The 23,001-nt window shown below is 37.9% G+C and overlaps 1 protein-coding gene across 1 annotated transcript in view; it reads right to left on the bottom strand.

The window, feature by feature from the left end:
• LOC121322046 (methylcytosine dioxygenase tet3-like) overlaps positions 1-23,001 on the bottom strand; it is a 76,338-nt gene that overhangs the window by 8,563 nt on the left and 44,774 nt on the right. The window contains exons 2-8 of the mRNA XM_041261511.1: positions 20,588-20,638; positions 7,665-9,999; positions 5,743-5,833; positions 3,746-3,839; positions 2,538-2,746; positions 1,354-1,504; positions 953-1,042 (exon numbers count right to left, since the gene is read on the bottom strand). Of these exons, the coding sequence (XP_041117445.1) occupies positions 953-1,042; positions 1,354-1,504; positions 2,538-2,746; positions 3,746-3,839; positions 5,743-5,833; positions 7,665-9,999; positions 20,588-20,638 (3,021 nt within the window). The remainder of the gene's footprint in view (positions 1-952; positions 1,043-1,353; positions 1,505-2,537; positions 2,747-3,745; positions 3,840-5,742; positions 5,834-7,664; positions 10,000-20,587; positions 20,639-23,001) is intronic.

Here is a 23,001-nt window from a genome sequence, read left to right as displayed (position 1 = left end):
GAAAAATAGTGTTATGTTGTGATCTACAGTTTTAATGCTAAAGAAACATATTTCTGTTTTTCATACTATTAGTAAAATGTGTGTATTTTAAAAAAATACTGCAAAAATTATTTTGAAAAGTGTCCAAACTGCTTATTTGAGGACTAAGAATGAAAAATCTGAAAAAAAGACAATTTTGTAACATGGAAAGTGCCAAAATAAATGGGCAGCTGGATGGTTAAAGGCACATCAGAGTGAGTGTAGGGTGTGTCACACTCAGGATCTTGCTGCTTTGAATCTTGGTCTTAATGAGTTGGCTGGGGGCCTGCAGGTAGCAAGGCACTGGCCTTTGTGTTCCTGTAAGTTGTGGTGGGAAAACATTTGGTATCTCTACTGGTCAGACATTCTCCAGACTGGGCCCTTACCTCCAGGGTTGAGTAGCTCAGTAACATGTATTGCTTTGGTTTGGTGAAAAACATAACTGGCTTTGAATGAGGGTCAGCAGCAGTGAACTCACATTTAAATTAGACTCTTAAAGATTGGTTTAAAAATGGGGATAATATTGAATAAGCAGGTAGAAATAGGCCCCTCTCTGTGATACTGGAGAAGAGAAAAACTTTCAAAAAGCCATTAATGCAAAAACATAAACGTTTTTTTTTGTTTTTTGTTTTTTTTATATTATATGTTTAGGACAAGGTACAAGTGCAGTTAAAAGTGTAAAGTGCAAACATGTGTAAAAATAAAAATAACTTGTATGTTTTTGCATGAATTACTTTGTTAGATTTTTTTTTTTCTCCAGCGTTACAGAGAGTGAGTCTGTTTCTACCTGCTTTCCATCTATTTTTTGAGCCTTACGCATCTGTACCATATGTTTCTTGGATGCAGTAACCTTTGAATTACTTTTGTTCATTTCAATAAAAAAAATATTTCAAATAAAATAACAAATTCAAGTTCAAGCCGTCGGCAGTCTTACCTGATTCTGAAATGCTTCTGGAGCAAGTTTTTTATACACTGGAGCGATATCCGAAGCTAAACTCTGCAGGTTGTTTTCAAGCTTTCCTTCCTGAACAGAACAACGGTTCATGTGACAATTAGAGACAGAAACGGCAAGGAATATGTTCAGCATTATTGTTTTCCATTTTTTGAAAGATTTTATTGTATGTAGATTATTAAATATGCATGTACTATTTATAGTTGTCACTGATATCAATTTGATGCACCCTTCAGAATGTCTCTGTGTCAGATGGCTTGTACCCTTCCCCATACAAGGTCACCATGCATGAAGGGGTTCAAAATACATTGAGCACAGTCATTCACCAACTAAATACTGCAGAAATGAAATGCTGTAATAAGTAAGTAAATACAAGCTCTTGCCTCCTCGGGGTAGTCTCCTAGAAGTCTGAATTTGCGCGGGTATTTGCTCCGGGCGAACTTGCAGCCGTTGAAGTACATACTCCACGAGCAGCCGAACGAGAACGAGGCCCCACACTTCTCTGGGTTCAGGCCTTGGCAGGCACAAGTGCGGCTAAAACAAAAAGGAGGATGTGAGGATTTATTAAGCCCAGAGTTCCTGGTTTTCTGTTTATTTTTGAGGAGAGCACATTGAAACATCATTAAATAATGATAATTGTGCAATGGGTTAGCAGAGGCTGTGTTACTTGCAACAATGCTGAGTTTATGTGTGTGTTTTTGAAGGTATTTTTGTGCATATGAGGTTCAAATGAATCAATAGCAATAAATAACACAAGGGTGTACCTTATATGTGATTTGAGGACAGCGATTGAAGGACTCAACGTGGTCTCGTCCCACAATCCTTTTCACAATCTTCAAATCACATGGGAAGTATACCCCAGTGTTCTTTACTGCTTAAATACATTCCAAATCAACACCTTAGTGGTTGTGGGTAACATGATACTTTTATGAATCTCACTTGTCATGCAATTCCATATACTGTAGGTTTCAAATGTGCAGTTTAGAAAGAAACGTGATATTGCAACCATGGATTTTCATTTTAAAACACGACATCTGGTACTACACTAGGGTAAGAAAGTTCTCATTTTGCTTACTTAAAGCATGTCTGACATTAAGGAGAGCAGAAGGGTTTTTACCAACAGGGCCTGAAGGGGTGGAGGCAATGTGTAATGTCCATGAAAGTGCAAGACTATCAGAAATCAAGGCCTGTAAACACATCTTTAATCTAGTGCAGTTAAACATATAGGGCCATATTTTCACAGCGTTTTCTCCATTATTTAACTACCTATGTTTTTAATGGAGAAAATTCCATGTTGATGATGATGATGACAACTTTAATATATAAAAGGCCATAATAGTAGTTCTTAAGTGGTTCTAGTTTTATAAAATCAGCAGCTTTTTCCCCCCTCCAAAAATATAAGATTTAATTAAAGACTGAAGTAAATGCTTTGAAAATATAACCCATATTTCTTTAATAACGTCCCATTTGAGATCTATACTGTGAATGGGTGTGAATGGCATGGTAAATGTATGGAATAATTTTGTCAGCTGCTTTAAGGCTCCTTTAAAAATCTACATGTACCTACTCTTCATTCAGTGCACATCTTCTGCTTGTCGGGGAGCCATACTTCCGCAGGGTCTCGGTCAGCTCCTGATAGAGAGTATCAGCCACGAGGCGTGGAATCCCTTCCCAAGCCAGAATGAGGATGACCACCACAGCGTTCTGGCAGCGATGACCCGCTCGCTGCCTCACCAAACACAGCAGCTTCTCCTCCTCACTGCCACGTCTGATCACCTGGCACAAACCAAGGCAAGAGCGCATTTCAGAAATAGCTCAGTACTCCAGGTGGTCTGCAAACAACGGCTGAAATTCGGTTACGCAGTTCTTGCAAAAACCAATTTCTACACAATCACACGCTGTGCTATTATTACTAAGCAACACAACAAACAGCTCTAACCATGTGGTATATAATCATAATATATGTATGCAGTACATAGCAAGGATCTCGTCCGGGGGGTTCTGGTGAATGATCTAGCTATTTCTTTCTCCCTTATCTACACCACTCCCACCCCGTCTTCGTATTCCAGTGACTTTTATATATGGACCTCGTGTTAAGTTGGCGACTCAGTGAGTGCATAGCGTTAGAAATGGATATGCTAATTTGCTACACTAGTAGGTAAAAGTTACGAGGACCAGCACTGGTATTTACATTTACTGGATCCGAGGACGAGTGCTTGTCAGGAGGTTTTGTGAAACAAAACTCTTAAACCTGCAAAACTGAGATGCCAATTATCTACAAAGCATTCAGAATGTGAACAAATTCCATGAAAATGTTTGTCACACTGAGAAGTCAGTATCAGACTACTACAGTTGCTTGACTATTAAAAAGGTGTGGGCTTGCCAGTAGGTACTGATGACTTACCCAAATGTTACAAACTTTTAATTGTCATATAATTAACAGCTTTTGAAAAAAACTCCCCTTGGTATAAGATTTTCATATTACGTATTTTATACATATTTCCACTGAGTGAGGAATGCAGTCGAAACCCATTCCATACAGCATTTACATGAGCTTGTAGAATCCAGGAGAGCATTTATAGCTGAATGTCACCCCAGAGTTAACCAAACACATTTAAAGAGAAGAAAACCATATGATAGAATTTCAAGCCATTACTGTCACATGCCAGCAAGTGGCGACAAGTGTCAAGGACTATGGAGTTCAGTTCAATGTATACAACATACATTGTTTTCTTGTTTTCTTCAGTTTCAAACAGAACTTCAATTTTTCCTTACCCACTTTGCTATTGGACATCCCTGAGAACTTTTTCCTTCCTTCCCCGTGTAAATAACTACTTCAATGCGAACCGCCTTCCCTTTCTCACCATACCTGTAGAACATGAATTATTAAAAAAATATATTAAGCAATACAAAAGGCACAGTAATCAGTTGTTAAGATAAGCAAACATAAAATAAAATAACAACAGCTTAAAAACTGTGGGGAATATATTCAAAGCTTTTACTCTGTCTTTATGTTATTATGTTTAATTAACTCCTATATGTTTAAAATATGAGAGATGCACACTAACCTAGTTAAGCTAAAAAAACACACAAAAACAGTTCCATCAATTTTATGCACCATGTACATCCATTCATTTAACTGGTATCAAATGTGCAGATTTACTACACCAGATAAAATAACACAGAAAGTGCAAACATATAACCTGAAAATAAGGCCTAGAAACTGAGATCTTTTTAACCAAAAGTAGTACCAGATATCATGTTTTGAAACGAAAATACATATGTGCTATAACAAGTGTTTCTTTCAAAACTGCACATTTCTGACAAACACTCACGGAAGTGCAAAACAGGTTTGATTTATTAAATGATTTTGTTACAATTACTTTAAACATTCTCAAGTGGATTATTTTGTAACATTAACATGGAGTTCTCTCCTTTCAAATAAGAGAATTAAAAACTAGAATAAATGCAAATATGCCCCCTAGGTTCTTGGTATTTATGATTCTCTTCATTCTTAACTGTGAATCTGGATCTGTCTGTTCAAGGGGAGAGAGAGAAGTAGTTCACTGAGACAGGGCACTCAGAGTTCTTACACTTAAACTTTGTCACACTGCTCATGACAGTAGACAGACTGGGCTGCAACCACGGCCAGGCTCTGTGGAGGCAGTGACAATGGAATTATTTTCACCCTAACCCTGGCACCTTCACGCCATGGTGCCTGCTAGCTCTGTATTGCACAAGCTTAGTCTCCCACTCCTCCACTCGTGTTGCATCTCCATATATTGTCAAGTGAGAATTTGAAGGTCCAGTAGATGAAATGGCAGTACAATTTAAAAAAGTATGTACTGTAAGTGGAAAAACTTTTGTAACAAACATCTATGTAAAATGAAATTAAGAAGCCAACAACAGAACATTCTAGGATAGCCAAATGTGTTCATATAATTGAAGAATTGACAATCAATTAAAACGAGGCTGAAAAGCCAGTTTGCTTTCTTTGTTTGGTTCTACTCTCTGTGTACCAGTGTGAGGGTCCCTGGCTGTGCAGCTAGCCAGGGGATGGGAACTAAACGCCTGATAGAGGACCACAGTGTGTATATGGTAGGGATTAATTTAGGGGAATTTTAATCCCACCAATGCTTATTTAGCTTGTGTCGTTCCTGAAGTGGGATCTCCCTTTTAGTGGGATCAGCGCACGGCCCGAGCTTGGCCACCCTTTGTTTTATAGCTGTTTTTTTTTCACTATGTTTTGTTTAGAATGTTTGTATCATAATGTACACATTTGTGTATTTCCTTCCACACTAGAGATACCATTCCTGGTACCCTAGTGGCAGGCCCCAACCACTGCAACTATCGGTTTTATAAATCCTGGACGCCCGAGCAGAGTTTTCAACTACAAACCCTCAGTTGATACCCACACAGTAACAGAACTCCCCTGTTACAGTTGCCATATTGCATTAACACAACACAAAATGCAGGTATAATGTTCTGTTTGTAACTTACATTTTATATGTTCAGAGGATACAGTTTTTTTGTATTGGGATTTTCAGAAAGACTTATCAAAATACCACTTAAAAGTGAAAAGTCCTTTTTCTGATGTAAATGACAGCAAACAATGTTCTAGAGATTTGGAATTGGAAATTGAAAAACTGGAGAGGCTCTCGCAAATCTGTTTGAACATATTTTTGGACGTATATGGAAGTCTATACCTCTGTTTAATAAATGTTTGTACATCGTCTTAATACATGAAGACAATTCATTGAAAATGATCCTACCTGCTTTCCATAATTTCCCTTACAGCGGCAACACTTGGTCCTGCTCCAAGATGTGTATAGTAAGGGCCTTCATCTTTCTCTATAATTTGTTCTAGATAGATGAATTGGCAAGTTTATTTGGTTTTCCAGAAAAACAGCAGAATAAAACTGGCAAAACATATTTCTGTGTAAAAAAAAACAGCATTATCTTATCTTAGTCAAAATTGTGACTGGTACAACCAACTACACCAACATTGCCATAAAGTTTACCACAGTAAGAGCACAGGAAAGTGTAAAAGCATAGTGAAAGCATGGTATTAAACTGTAACAGAACTCCTTGCAGTGTTTATGAGAAACACATTCATTTGATTTGATGTATCCTGTGTTATCCATATCGCAGCACTTTTTTAAAAAAAAACATTTTTTTCCCCCATGTATCCAATTCAACTAGGGAATTACTTTATTCAACTTTTACTCTGAAACGTTTGCCAGGAGAATGATCATTTTTCATTTAAACACTGCCGTGTATCAAGTTCATGCTCCCTCCTGCAACAATGCTGGTGCTGTGATTGAAATGAGTGGTGTGTATCGGGAACAGAAAACCAGCACTGTTGTAGAAGGGAGTGTGATCTTGATACACGGTGATCCCTAGAAGATGAATTTTTTTCTCCTGGTGAACATAACTATGGAGAAATGTACTGCTCAGTTGATTTATAAACCATGAGTACAATTTCAAGAGAGTCTGCAAAATACTTAAAAATATAATGCTTCAAAATGGACCCCATTGGACACAACAAAGGTACCACTTTAAGGTAAGCATTGTAAAGACCAGAGTGGTGTATGATAAAACATCTGTAAAAAACATGGCAAACTATTGTAAATGCATAGTGTAACTATGGGGGGAAAAAGCATGGTAAAACCGAAAAATTACTGTGGTAAACTTCTATAACTTTAACCCTCTAGTATAATTAAGGTCTGGAGAAATTCAAACATTTGAATGAAACTGCTCCTCTCTAATTAAGTCCTACAGCCAATGACAGTTGAGACTCAATCTAGTCTGTGCAGTTAGCAATATTTAAACTATCAACACAGATTACTAGAAAGCATCAATGACATGACTGATTCAATCACAGAAGATTGTATAAAGGGCAGTAGACCCTAGAGAACAGTTAGTCTAAACTTACAGTATGTCCCAGTGGAAGTATCTATTTACAGGGTGATTCATAACTCACGCAACAGTGTCTGATTATCTATGTATATATGTTATTATCCTAGCATGAAGCTGTAAGCCTGAGCGAGGGGCCTGTTTAATTCAATGCAGCCAGGAGCTTTTTGCTTCAGTTAAGAAACCCATCCTGTTTTTAAAGTAATTGTAGCTTACAATATAGTTCCATAGATGTTCCACTGCCAAGCACATCCATTCACTTTATAGGTCTCATGATCAGTTTTTGTTACAAACGTGTATTTTCATCTGAAAACATTATATCTGGTTGTACACTAGGTTAAAGAGATCTTGCAACCCATGCTTTTAGTCTGTGTTGCATTTCTTGGGTCATTTCACAACTAGTGTGAAACTGTCCCACCCCTTTGGGCCTTCTTTCCTGTCAGTGACCAATCTGCTGCTTCCCCTATTAACTGACATGCTTTGCAGCCAGCAAAATGCTTTGACTCCAAATTACCATGGGGTGAAATTAACATGGAAGTAAAGCTGTAACAGACTTCCCTGAAGGCAAGGCAAACAAACTGTGAATTTCCTTATAGTGTAGTACAAAGCTACATGATTTAAAACTTCAAAAATTCAACCTATAAAATGAATGAAAGTGCACAAGGGTAGGATTTATGCATGTTCGCTACAACCACTTTAAGTGTCCAGAAGGTGTCTCGCTAAATCAAGAAAGCACCACAGTGTCAGAAAATCAAAATAGCAATTGAGGTTATCTTACCAACACAATCACAGGTTGGAAATTCAAATCCTTTTTTGGAAGGGGTATCAATCAGATTTTTTGTTGAGGTGTCCAAGAACTTCATGGGCGATTCCATGAAGCTGTTCAAGGTGTTCTTAGTCGGCATCGACCCCCCAACTAAGTCAGGTTCCGCTTCATCGGTGTCTAGATTTGAAGTTGACAGGATGGTAACAGCTCCAGAGGTCTCTACTTTTATACATCTCTCTGAGGTTGATGGAGTTTGTCCCCCTGCAGAGTTGCCAGCATGTGTTTCTGACAGGTGAAAGTTCTGTCGATATTGCAGTTCGATTCTGTTTTTAGTGTCCTCAGTGTTGTAAGGATCATTCCTCCCTATAGCACCATCTGTTGCTTGAAGTACCTGAGAATTTGAGTCATGTTCAACTTTCACTCCTGTGTAAGCTGTCAACCTTTCAGTTTTGACCCGTTTATCTAATTTCAATTCGGAAGTGGGATTATAAAGGATGTCTTTACAGTTAAGGTGTTGACCAATGACATGAGATCCTGATCCTATGTAAAGAGACTGATCATCCAAAAACTCTGATTTGATACAATTTGAGGATGGGGAACTCTTGGGGTGATAAAGCACCTTTGTTTCTTGAGATACATCTGGCAGCTTGCTTTTCAGCTGGATCTGAGTCCGTGGAAGAAACGGGTGTGACTTCCGCGGCTGCACTGCTTGACGTTGCAGCAACACCTTCTGAACTTTGGTTCTGTGAGTCGCCGCCGGTAGCTTAGCTTTGGATCCTTGATGGAGGAAATGGCTAACTTGATTGAGCTGTGACTGTACCCAGATGTGTTCAACTTGGTCCTTTTCATCAGCCAGTTTCTGAGCTGCTAGCTGGGCCTTCTTTGATATTCTCTGTTTGAATGGTGACGTTCTTGTTTTCTTCAATGGAGGCTTTTTTGAATTTTGCGGAAAATGATTGTGCTTTACATCCTGAAGGGGTAAACCTTGGGGCAGATTGTTCTCCAGTCCATGCTGCTGCTGGGGCTGGCTATCTATATGTGAAGCGTTTAGAGCATCCTGCTGACTTGATTGGATTATGAATGCCAGTTGCGCTAGTTGTATCGCTACATCTTCTTCATCTTTATTTCTGACCCTATTAAGTAACAAATCGCTATCTGAATGAAAGGTTTCCTTGAATTGCACTTTTTGGGGCTGAGAATGTATGTCTTCACAATTGCTTTTTGCTTCACTGTAATGAAATCCGTTTTCACTAGTTACACATGTTGGAGATGTATCAGCAGCCAAGCTGGCATTAAATAAATCCAGCAAAGAAAGCCTGTTAACTGATGCACTAGGTGCGGTATGTATGTTTTGTTTACTCAAATAGCTGCTGAAAGAATCCTGATTTGGGACTGAGCTGCTAAGGTAGTTCTGTTCTGAAGAGGGGTAGGTTTGCTGCTGTTCAGTTTCTTGCTGGTGAAACTCTTTTTTTAAAACTAAATCAGGGTTTGCAGGCGACTCTGTGTTCTGTTCTGTTTGTGATAAAGACTGCAGAGGAGTTTCTGCTAACTGGGTAAGAGCGTCGATTGCTATCGCCTGTTCAAAGCTGATGTTTCTGTTCTCCACTAATGATAAGAGACCTGGCTGAGAAATTACAAGAGAGTCACAGAAAGAGGAGGTGTCCACTTTTGGTAGATTTAAAGCACCATTTTCAGATTCACTATTGACTGAAAATCTCCAATCCTCCAGCTTATTTTCACAAGTTTCAGTGTGCAAAACAGTGCAGTTCGGGCTGCAAAGACCATTGTAGCCACCAGTAATGGTCGTCTGTGCTGCGGGACTGCAGTCCTGCTCTTCAGAGCAAACAACTGCTGCCAAAGTGCTCAAGGCATTGTTATAATTGCTAAGGTTTGCTAATTGTGCCAGAGTGTTTACTCTGTTTTCATTTATATTCTTATATCCATACCGAGGGTCTTCCAGCTTGATTTTTTTAAAGGGCACAGTAGATTCCGTTAAAGCGTCGCCTTTCCATTTAATTCCGTTTCGGGAGGATTGTGCAAATGATTCTGGAGGTTCAGGTGAGAAGCTACAACAATTGGGCTTTTCTTCTCCGCTGTGCTCCAAGTTTTCTTGAGCTTTCCCTGTTGCTTGGAAGCCCCCATTCATATGACTGAGGCTGAGGGTCTGATCCTCATCCAAATCAGAGAGCTTTTTTTCCAAAATGGTTCCGCTTTCTTCCTCTTTTGATTCACTCACCATGGGTGGGGTGGGGTTAAGCTGTGAGCCGCATTCCTCTGCTGGGATGAAAAGGCCTTCTTCCATCTGGCCTGGTTTTGTGCCATTTACTGATCTTCCTTCTGGATTAACCTGGAAAGCACACAATATAGTTAGGGGACTGCCCTGGTAAATACAGAGAAGTAAAGAGTCTGCATGTACATTATTTAATTCAAGCATCTGAAATTCACTTATTACAAGAACTTTGATTTTTGGAACGCCATAACCTTGGATTTCAGATTTTTTCCATACTGCATAGTAAGTGTTGTCTTAAGACAATTGTGAACTAAAATAATGCTAAACAGATTATTTCAAATCTGTGACACACTAATGTAAATATAATATTGGAGCTACCAGTAACATGAAAAGTTGATCACCATGACCTGTAAAAGAGTGACAGGTGGGCAGACACCCAAGCTTTCCACTTGCCACTGCAGTGAAACTTTTTTTCCAAATCATTATGTCAACAACACACATCCTGCACTGTAAACTCAAAAATGAGAGCTATCAGTATGAAGAACAAGTTGAGGACCATCATATGATTACTATACAACAGGAAATACCAAGTTTCATGACAATTTGATTAGCAATTATCTAAATATATGCAATAATATAAGTGTGATATACAGATAGAAGGAAAGAGAGGCAGACAGACCCCATATCCCCCCATAATCTCCAGGACTGTTTTATGATCACTGTGTTGATTGAGTGCAGCCCTTATTAAGCTCTGCTCAGGGGAGTAATGGCTAATAAAGATGGCCAATTAACCCTGGGCTGTGTTCTTGTTCCCCTCAGCAAGCTGTACTGGCTATGTTCACCTGCAGTCTTTCTTCAGAATGATTGCTACACCCCTTGCGCAGCTGCACTGCACTGTACTGTACACTGCTGCTGGTATAATTTGCCCCATCATTTAAACTGCCCAAGTTTAGTGCAGGTAGTTTACATTTTTACAACCAATTTAAAGGTGGCAGTGTGGCAATGTGCCCCGCCCTTGTGTGTATTTGTGTGTTATATGTTGTGTGCGGTGTGTTAATGTTGGTGTATAGGTAGTGGTGCACTGGATATAAATAGGTCTGTGTAGCATGAGTGATTTAAAATGTATATTTGAATTTAGGCACGAGGATTGCACAGCACTTCACATGCAGGTAAAATGTAATAATATGTGAGCATGGGAAATTGCACTAAATTAATTCACATGCAGTTGTACGAGTCTTCGCAGCGACAGCGTGGGAGAAGTACAGGCGTGGAAAAGTGCACAGCAGTTTAGAAGCAGTAAGGAGAAATTACATATTCAACTGCTTTAATCAGAAAACACAAAACATTGGGAAAACACTGCAGCTCAAAGTCAAACAGCCGCATGTGTTTTTCTGATAACAAATAAGCTGAAACTCGGAGCAGCTGATTCAAATTCAGCACCGTTCTGAGACACGGGGGAGGGGAGGAGCCAACAGCTCAGCAGAACAACGCAGCTACAAACGAGGCAGTCTTCCCAGCGACAGCGAGTGGACGAAATTGAAATGGTGGAAATGACAAATGACTGCTTCCTAACAAAATTTGTCAAGGCACCGACTAGAGGGGAGGCATGCCTTGATTTAGTCTTTTCAAATAACAAATACAGAATAACTAAAACAGAGGTCAGAGAACCACTAGCAAATTCAGACCACAACATGGTCTCATTTGAAGTGCTTTTAAAAAACCCCAAAGTAATGACTGAAGCTAAGGTTTACAATTTTAGAAAAGCAAACTATATATATATATATATATATATATATATATATATATATATATATATATATATATATATATATATTCATATGAGTTTAACATGCAGCCTACAGCACTCAGTATTCCCAGGCGGTCTCCTATCCTAGTACTAACCAAGCCCAACATTGCTTAAGCATTGCATGGTAAGTTTGATTTGAAGAGCTTTTTGCCATCAGAAACGTTGCCCAGGGGTCACTACAAGGAAGTAGCTCTTCTTGACCCCCAGCAAACTATGAAGGTATGAAACAGAGACTAACAGAAGTAGATTGGATTGAAATTGAGAAAACATCCACAGAAAAAGGATGGCTGTTCTTCAAAAATGTAGTACTAGAGGCGCAAAACAATTACATCCCTAAAGTAGACAAATCTAAATGTAAAACTAAATTGCCAAAATGGTTTAATAGATCAATTAAAAAAAATACTCAGCGAAAAAAGTACACAGAAAGAGTACACAGAACTGCAAATGCAAGTCAAAAAGTAAGTTAGAAAGGCCAAGAGAGAAATAGAAATGAACATTGCTAAGGGGGCTAAAACCAATTCCAAAATGTTGTTTCCAATATTACAACAGCAAGAGAACATTCAAAGAGGAGGTTAAATATCTAAGAGATACAAACGGCAAAATCATAGATGAAGAAACAAAAATAGCAAATATATTAAATGATTACTTTTCACAAGTGTTTACAAAGGTGGATAAAGACAACATGCCCCACATGTTGTCCGTAGTTTTAAATAACTTTAGCATAACCGAGGCAGAAGTGTTAAAGGGACTAGGAGCTCTTAAAATAAACAAATCCTCCCAATAGTACTCAAAGAAATGAAAGAATTTATTTACAAACCGCTAACCAAGATCATGCAACAGTCTCTTGACACAGGGGTTCTACTGACAGACTGGAAAATTGCAAACGTAATACCGATCCTCAAAAAGGGAAAAAAACTGAACCAGGATACTACAGACCAGTAAGCCTGACTTCTATTATATGCAAACTTATGGAAACTATAATAAGATCCAAAATGGAAAATTACCTATATGGTAACAGTGTCCTGGGAGACAGTCAACATGGTTTTAGGAAAGGGAGATTGTGTCTAACTAACCTGCTTGATTTTCTGAGGATGCAACATCGATAATGGATAATTGCAAAGCATATGACATAGTTTATTTAGATTTCCAGAAAGCTTTTGACAAAGTCCCGCATAAAAGATTAATTCTCAAATTGAACACAGTAGGGATTCAAGGAAACACATGTACATGGATTAGGGAGTGGTTAACATGTAGAAAACAGAAAGTACTGATCAGAGGAAAAACCTCAGTATGGAGTGTGGTCACCAATATTAGGTCCTCTGCTATTCCTAATCTACATTAATGATTTAGATTCTGGTATAGTAAGCAAACTTGTTAAATTCGCAGACGACACAAAAATAGGAGGAGTGGCAAAGACTGTTGCAGCAGCAAAGGTCATTCAAAATGATCTAGACAAGATTCAGAACTGGGCAGACACATGGCAAATTACATTTAATAGAGAAAAGTGAAAGTTACCGCATGCAGGAAATAAAAATGTGCATTATAAATATCATATGGGAGATACTGAAATTAAAGAAGGACTCTATTGAAGAGACCTAGGAGTTTTTGTTGACTCAGAAATGTCTTCATCTAGACAATGTGGGGAAGCTATAGAAAGGCCAACAAGATGCTTGTGCACATTGTGAAAAGTGTTGAATTTAAATCAAGGGAAGTAATGTTAAAACTGTATAATGCATTAGTAAGACCTCATCTTGAATATTGTGTTCAGTTCTGGTCACCTCACTACAAAAAGGATATTGATGCTCTAGAAAGAGTGCAAAGAAGAGCGACCAGAATTATTCCGGGTTTAAAAGACATGTCATATGCAGACAGGCCATAAGAATTGAATTTGTTCAGTCTTGAACAAAGAAGACTACTCAGCGATCTAATTCAAGCATTCAAAATTCTAAAAGGTATTGACAATGTCGACCCAAGCGACTTCTTCGACTTGAAAAAAGAAACAAGGACCAGGGGTCACAAATGGAGATTAGACAAAGGAGCATTCAGAACAGAAAATAGGCACTTTTTTACAGATAGAATTGTGAGGGTCTGGAATCAACTCCCCAGTAATGTTGTTGAAGATGACACCCTGGGATCCTTCAAGAAGCTGCTTGATGAGATTCTGGGATCAATAAGCTACTAACAACCAAATGAGCAAGATGGGCCGATTGGCCTCCTCTCGTTAGTAAACTTTCTTATGTTCTTATGAATGATTGATTAGCAATCGAGTCTCGGTACAGCTGCATAAAAGCAGCATGTTCTCACTCACTCGTGGTGGTGTGTTTGGTGAGTGGAGAATGGGTGTGGAAAAGGAGAAAATAAAAAGTAAATTAAAAGAAAGCATATAAATGCTATTTCGCACTGGAAGGCCCAGCACGATTCGTGTGTGTTTGTTTGGACTCACTGTGTTTGTTTTGTCCGCTGTTTGCTTAGTGTTAATCCATTTTGTTTGTTTATTTATTTTGGCCTCAAGTGCCATGTCCTGTGTTTTTGTTTAAATCTTTTATTTGTCTCACTCAAGCGTCTCAGTTTCCATCCCAATACTGCTTTTCTCTGTGTACTCCTTTCTGGCCAGATGTCACCCTACAGCCAGTCTGTTCACAGGCAGCCTTAGAGGTGAAAAAAAATTGACAAAGTGGTGGTAGGCTTTTTGGTTACTGGATACTTACATTGTGATTAGAATGTAGAACTTGGGTACATGCAACATGTCTTTGGCTTAGGATCTATTTTGGAGAACTGTGCAGAAATCATGCAGATGACCTTTGACCGCACAGAACTGTACAGATCTATACATCTGCACTGCAAGAACGCACCCTGTTAGTCATTTCTTGTCATTCTACCTTCCTGTAATGAATTGGCATCTCAGTCCATTGAACTGTATGGAAAGGCAAGGGCTGGACGTGAACCGCAAACTATAAGGTTCAAAGGTGAACATCTACCAGCAAGCTCTGTAGTGGAGTGGCAAGTATGTGTCTTATGCTGATGTCAGAATTATTAACTACTCCAACACTGAAATGCTACAGTGGGTTCTTTTCAATCGATATGAACAGCAGCATATCTAAATGACACAATCAATTCAATTATTCAGTTATGACCTTGAGTTTTTCATATTTTTACAAACAAAAATAAACTGAAGAGAATAAATGCACTCTTGTATAGATTTTATAACCTTGGGCCTTTTATTAATTATTTAGATCCACTGTAGTTTATATCAATTGAATTTTGAAACCTCAGTATCTGCAAGCATTGAATATGTTAAATATCTTTTGGTTTTTTGCCTCAAAAACATGACTAGGTTGCCTCTTCTATACCCTCACCAGTCTCTGTGCTACACTTAAAGTATTGGTTCAGGGTAACTGTATCAACTTCTACATTCTCTTTACACAAAATTTAACGCAACAGATTGACATAAAAAAAAATATATATTTTTTTATTTTTAATTAGCTCTATCCTAAATACAGTAGATGATAATTTCTAAAGCTACAGCAACTGTGGACAGTGCTGATGAATTAACATGGAATTGCTGGTATTACCCGCAGTTCAATATTGATATTAAAATTGCAGAACAGAAACATTTCGGTTTTTAAAAAAGATGGTGTGCTGATTAACATCAGCCCTTTTATAGAGGGTGTTATTCTGTCATCTTGTAAACCTGTGTATTATTCGAAACTATCGTGAAAACTGTAGTCACTGATACCATTAAGCACTACTCGAATGACTCAAAGCAATACTCACAAAGAACGCTTCAAAAGCAAAGGTGAAAAATGTCCCTCGCACCACAGCACAGTAAGTGCAAACATAAATAAACCTAACTTGTTGCTGTTATTCAACACAGAATGTACAACCTAATTTAGCATTACAAAGACATATACATGGAACATATACTGTATTGGGTACAGCTATTGCTGTACATGCCTAAACTTCATTTAATAGTCATGTCTGATTTGGGTGACATTTTTAGGGCTTCTCATCCAACCCAAGTATCTTGCCTGCTTGATTCTCAGATATTAGAATATAGGAGGAGTGATGACAACAGTGCCACAATACAGCTTGTTTAATGAGGAATGCTAGGCCTTAAACCATCTATTAAACCAGGTAAAACCTTAAATTACGCCCCTGACAGCAACAGGTGCATGTGATAAATGCTGCCTGTTGTATGAAACTGAAGGTTCCTTGTGCTGTGGGTAAGTTGTGGAAGGAAGAACAATTTGGACTATTTTAGCAAAGGCAGCTGAAAATATTGTCCACAATCCTTAATTAATATGTACATGGTTTTGCAGTGCCAAAAGCAGTCATTCATAACGAGAACAGGTTTTAAGCATTGCTATGGTCATTGCTTTCACACCATGGGGGAGCAGGAGAAGGAGTGAACCACCAGACTGGCAGGTATCCTGAGGCAGTAAGATCAACAATATATAACAAAATTGCACTGGATCCTTGTGCATAATCAGACTGACTGTAAGGTCTTTGTGGCCAGTGCTTTGGGTGCCATTACAATCTTAACCAAAAAGGACAACCTCTGCAGCATAAATGTCAGACTCCAGTGAAAGATCACAGTCCAAATGTGGACGCCCAGGTTTTTGAACTGTGCCAGCAGATTTTATGGTTCAGGAGTAAACAAAAAGAAAGGGACCTTTTTGAACTGGTACTAGAGCCGACAACCAGAAAATCAGTTTTGCTGACAGAGTTTCATTTACAGTAGACATTTGTCATCCAGTTCCTAACCTCAGTCACGTGTTCAGACAACAAAGTGACTATGGCAGTATTGGAGCGACTGTGAACCAGGGTGTCATCGGTGTAACAGTGGAACACTCAATGGGAGTAGTGCCGAACGGTAAAGGGACAAAGACGAGACCCGAGGAACACCAGTGGTGACAGGAGGTGGAAGACCTTTGACGGGAATAGGACACAGATTTGTCTCAACTGTTTTGACATTAGTTATAACTTTACTTAATAACATTATGTCATTATTAAAGTGAACCTGAGGCTACTTCTATAAATGTAACTTTTTTTTTAAGGTAATATGGTTATATACCCTTTTCATATCAGTCATGCAAACCTTCTGTCATGGTTTTTCTACAATATTAAATATAGGATTACACTCCATGTTCATTGTTGATTAAGAGTGATTTTGCTTGTTTTAAGAGGACATGCACTAAACTGAAATCAGGTTTTTTTTTTTTTCCTAATTGTTGTACCTCATTAGAATATATCCATAAAGTCAAGAGGAATAATGCAGTAAAAAACAAAACACTGTAGAAAAGGGCAGAAATCTTTCATCATCAACAAGAAAATAAACTCAATTTATAATACTAAAGAACAGAGTGGAAATCTCATTCTACAAAGTACAAAAAAGGAACTAGGTTCACTCTGCACTGAAGTGACAAACAGTAAGATCTGTACTCTGCGAGTATGACATCATGCACCATTTAACCTCTCACTTCCTTCATGCTTCCTTTGTACTTTGTGAATTGGCTCATTGGTCCACTGTCTTGGTGTGGTTGATGCTGTCTATTTCTGGAACAGGACGTGACAAGGTGATGCAAAATGAGAGACTTTCTGAATCACGTTTGTTCCTGGCAGGTTGAAGGAACTTCTTTTTAAAAATCAGCATGGAGAACACTACTTGGCAAAGGATCACTTTTTGTACTTCTCCCTGGGCCTGTTGAAAGTTAAACTGTTCCCACATGTTTATTAGGATGGTCCCCATATGAACGCATGGGAAATCCTGCCACAGTGTCCCTCAGTCACAGAGCTTACAGGAGCATGCAGAAGTCAATGTGGAGGAATGGGCCCAGCTGCCCCAACTCCAGGTTCAAAGACTCATTGGGAGTACTAGGAGACCACTTTTTGCATTATATGTTGACATATCCAATACTGACTTGCTGTACAAGGATGATTGGACAAGAATCCCTTTTCATTTTCAAGCGTGTGACCTTTCACGCCATTTTGTGATTTGCTGCATGTTTTTCTCTATTGTTTCAATAAATGTTGTTTCAATAAACAATGACGGATCAATTTGGTTTATTATCCATAATTTGAAAACACTCTTAATTCTTCAGTTTACACAGGTACACTAAAGAAGGCACGAGCTGAAACGTTTGTTTACTTGAATTCGTTTCTTGAATGTTTCACCCCTTATGAAAGTTTATTTAATTGTGCACATTAATTTTCAGTTTTCCTCTGCTTTTCCCATATGCATACTATGCATTTACCACAATTCGTCATGGTTTTTCATGGTTTTTAACATGCTATACATCTCTGCTTACCTATGCTTTAAAATACTTTTTTGCACTTTTAACATGGTAAACGTTCTAGTTTTGTAACAATACTGTATGTTTTATGTTAGTGCTGGGACAAATATCCAGATATTCAAATGAATTCTTACACTTACCATCTCACCAGAATTTACATAACAGTTTCAAAAAATGGCAAAAGAAAACGAGCTCTGCGTGATATGAGAGGCAAATATATATAACACAGGATCAACACAGCAGCTCGAGCCTCTATTTAAAAGTTTTAGACTCAAAGTAAACGAACCAGATTATGCGTGCACAAGCAGAGTGATCTCTATGGAAAGCCGTCTGGGACAAAAATGTATTGTGCTGCTTTAGAGCGAGTCAGAATCTCATGGGACAGAAAAAGGCAAGCATGTCGTTCTGAAATGCCTTGCTTAAACAGTGCCCAACTTCCTGAAAATGTGTAGTGATTTTTATATAGATTGTATAGATTAGATATTTTTTGCTGTCACTTTCTGTTATGTGGAATGTAATAAAAGAGAACCAATATGGTGAGTTTTTTTTCCCTTCTTTTTATGCCTTTTCCATGTTTCTTTTATTTAAAGTGTTTAAACTTAAATTTCAGTTTTCATTTGCTTGTTCAGCTACAAAAAGGCACAAGTAAACCTTATGGTACTACTTGATGGAAATGTGTCTATGGCCAGTATTTACTGTGAAGAAACAGCAATGGCAAGGAATTAAAAAAAACAACAACAAATAAATAAAATCCAGTGTCAACGTTGTGCACCATATTTCGGGAATAAACAAAACAAGTTTAACTTGAACTGCTATTTGGCATCCTTTGTTTTGTAGTTAATTCACTGGGGTAAAGTAAGTCCTACACAACTTGTTCTTTACTCCTGAGGTATTTTTCTATTTTAACGTTTTACATATTATAAGGTGTTGCTGTAAAATAAAGGCGCACACACACGGGCCATGAACATGCCCCCTGCCCCTGCTGCTATGCTGTCTCTGCCTGCGTTCAGAGCAATATAATGGATTTTATTACTTTTTGAAAAACAAACAAATATTTAAATTATGAGTGAATATCCGAACATGAAAATCCTGTATTTGTCCCAGTACTATTTTATCTCCTTTTACAAATGTGTAATTTACTCTTTGAAAGAAATGACAATCTGCCCCATTATTTAATTTCAAAACTAGTCAAGTTATTCCCAAGATAGCCTGCCAAGCTGTAATGTGAAAAAACACCATAACCTATAATTCCAGTTATGTGGAAAGACCTCTTGTAGTGTATGTCCTTGCAAAGTACAATCTAATTCAGACAAGCAGTTTCTACCTTTCAATATCAAGACAATCAGAGACCAGAATGCATGCAATAGCAGATACCACCATGGCGTTAAAATACAAATACAATACAAATGTATTTTTATAGAGCGCCCTTCACGCCATTGTACAAAGTTAAAAAACAAACAAAACAAGAGAGCTCATATGTACAATACACTCCAGCTACAACCAATTATATAAACGCACATTCAAAAAAGTATGTTTTCAATTTAGACTTAAAGAATCCAATCTTTCAATCTGCCTAATGTCAACCATAGAGTTCCACAAACGAGCAGCACAACTGCACAAAGCTCTGGTTCTCCACAGTGAGAAGCTTACGAATTTTTAGTATACACAATTTGTGTTGGAAGACACTGATAAAAATGTAAGTGTGATATATGCATTTACAGTACTGTATGTAACAAATGTACATGCAAAGTATCACACAATTGCAGCGAAGACTGATGCAAATGAGTGCACGTGGGACATTCGTACAGAATACTCAAAACCTCTATTCTATTTCAGCAATAATGGTAATTGTATTCATAAATTGGATAAAGGATGTCAAACAAGGAAACGGACAGTATAGAAAAATCTAAATGTGTTATAACCTGATTCAATTAGAATTACTGCCATAGACATTATCAGAGGCTGTGGTAGAAATATGCTGTTAATGCACAGTGGAACGAAATGGAGATTTTAAATAAAGATTTAGGAGTTAAAGAAACACCTGCAATGTTTACGACCACCAGGAAGAGGAGTTGAAAACCAGAAGCATTAACATTGTTCAGTATTACCTGAAAGTTATGTAAAAACCTGCATTAGATCTATACCCAAGCAAGCAACCTTTTTATAAGAGCCCAACAGACCTTTAAGCACTATAGTATAACATAAATACATGTAACTATTATATTGTGAAATGTGCCCAGTCTAAAGTGAACAGGTTCCAAACTGTTTGCTACTATGTATCCGACTATATAGCAAGCCTGAAAATAACTTCCTTCCTGTCTCTGCTGCTGTACTCAGAGGACATGTCTCTATGCTGTCAGTTTGGGGGGAACCCTTCCTGTCGGGGGTCTCTGTCGAAACCAAACTACAGCATTTCTGAACAAGCTTAAAAAAATACATTCATCACCATCAACATAAAAACCTACTTATGCAGGTAAAACAGCACCTTGTATTTTCATGCCTCCAGTTTACAAATTACAGAGAGGAAATGCACACAACGAAGGAGAAAACTTTCAAATGATCAATGGATATGACCAGAGGGGGGAATAAATCAGGTGTTGGTTACCTTGGAAACTCTTTTTTTTCTTTGTGGTTTGATTATATCCTTGCACACCCCCTGCAACGAGATATTAGAATATATTAAGGCTGTGTATAATTTAAAAAAAAAAAAAAAAAAAAACACAAAAATCAAGCAAATAAAAATATTTTTGCCTTCTGTACTGATTTATTGACAAATAAAATACCTTTTCACTAAAAGAAGCCCCTGAACACTCTGCAGCAGAACCTATTAGGTAGCCATCTTGCTTCCTTCTGCTTCAAAAGCATAACTAGCTACAGTACCTCATTCTTCAGCGTGCCTCTGGTATCATTATCATAGCACTCAAAAGCAGCCGCTGGTCGCTGGTCCTGCAGACGTGTTGGGCATGCCTTCTCGCAAAAGCAGCCACATCCAAAACAGCCAATAGCAAGGGGAGTTTAGCGGCTAGTAAATGATCTTCCATGCCTAGACCCTCCTAAACAAAGGATCCCCTATGTGGGCTTTTACTCCACAACTGCAGGCTGGAGAGATTCATAATCTGTGGTATGGATTTTTCAAAAACCTGGAACAGGGCATCTAAGCAGCTCTCCACAATTATGTTGTGTACCAACACTGTTTATACTTCCAAATCCAGCTGTTTGGCTTCACACTAGATCCTAAAGCTTCTGTCTACCTCTTTTACAGTCCTTTCAGAAATAGGTTTTGAACCCAAAACGGGAAACCCAATGCTTTATGGCTCCCCAACAGCAGAAGAGTTGAATTTAAAGCACCATGAAAGGATATCATAAAGATAAACATGTGGCACTGAAGGTCGTGTAAGGACAGCAGTTAGCTACCACCAGCTGTCAGCATGTCTGATTCCATAGCCATGCACATTTCGAACACTTCTCGAGTCACGCAGCCAGACAGTAATTCTATCACAGCTTGTAAAACTTGCAATAACTGACGCTTCCTCGTTAACCCTTAAGACACTCATTAACACTTTGTAGTGATGTTAATGCAGCTCTTTTTTTCTCTCACTACAAATAAACTAAACAGATTATTCTTGGAATATGGAATAATATAAAAAATACTGAAACTCCAGTATACAGTACCTGTCAGCAGCCTTTTTGGGGGTTAACAGGTGGAAATATATCAGTAAGCTCTCCCCTCCCCCTTTGTTCAGCCTTATGTTGAACACCCTTCAGATCCCTCCGGCGTCTGCCGATTTGAGCACTGAAATCACAACCTTTATCCCCCCCCCCCCACACACACACACACATCATGCACACACACACACACACACATCATGCACGCGCACCTCCTCCCTTTTTGGCTGCCAAACAGGTTGTTACAGGTGCAACGGAGGATTAGCTTGTTTGATAACGTTTTTTTTTTTTAGATATAGTTTAACAAAATGTGACTTTTGTATCTATTGAAAATGCTGCTTGATTTGGACACAAGCAAATACTTCAGACACAAAGAGCTGACTCTTCAACCCAGTGAACACCAAGATCCTTTGTACAACCTCCAATATGTAAAATCACCCCTAAATGTAAAAAAAAAAAATCTAAATGTAAAACACCCCTGAATGGGGATATTTTTACATATAGGGCTAATATTTTATATATGGTGGAGGTGTTTTACCTTTCCTTGAAGTTAGAGAATATAACACTTTGCTTAGGCTTGCTTACATTAAAATATATTAAATATATTAAAATATATTAAATTAAAACATTAAATAAAACCAGCTTTTTACATTTTTTTTTTTTTTTTTTTTTTTTACAAAAATATATTTTATATATATTTAAACCTCACGGTCATATTATTATTATTTTTAAAAATATTTTTTTTGACAGTAGTCATGAGCCAAATGTACAATTCAAATGTATTTTTTTTTTTTTTTTTTTTAATATATGCAATTATATACATGTAGATGCTCAAGTCACGACTACATTAATTACAATAACCATTTTTTCATCAACAAAAAAATTTATAGAATTTTATAGTATTATACGACTTTTTAGATTTTCATAATCAAAATATATATATATATTTTTGTTAATTAAATAGAACATAGAAGTAACAGAAAACAGAATAGTGGATCCCTTGGCATCGGTAAATAGATTACTCAGGGTAGCAGGAAGGAACAGTGGGGCTGTTTTGAGTTTAAGAGCAATGTTAAAACACCAGTGCGGTGAAGGGCGTGGCTCCAGTGGAGGACGAATCACAATCTCTGTCCCGGTTGGTACAACATCGATCGTGTGTTTTGAGGGATTTAATGGGCTTATAAATTGTGACTGGCCATATATGTAAAATGCCTCGGTATATGTAAAAAGTTATTTATTTTTCATTGTTATAGCAGTTAGTGTTTAGTTGTTCATAATTGTGAATGGTTTTACATTTAGGGGGAGATATTTTACACTTAGCTGCAAAGATCATTTTTACATTTAGGGGGAAGC

This window comes from Polyodon spathula, chromosome 10 (assembly GCF_017654505.1).
Source record: "Polyodon spathula isolate WHYD16114869_AA chromosome 10, ASM1765450v1, whole genome shotgun sequence".
Taxonomy (NCBI): domain Eukaryota; kingdom Metazoa; phylum Chordata; class Actinopteri; order Acipenseriformes; family Polyodontidae; genus Polyodon; species Polyodon spathula.
The sequence above is the reverse complement of the archived record's forward strand: the minus strand, read 5'-3'. Positions and strand labels throughout refer to the sequence as shown.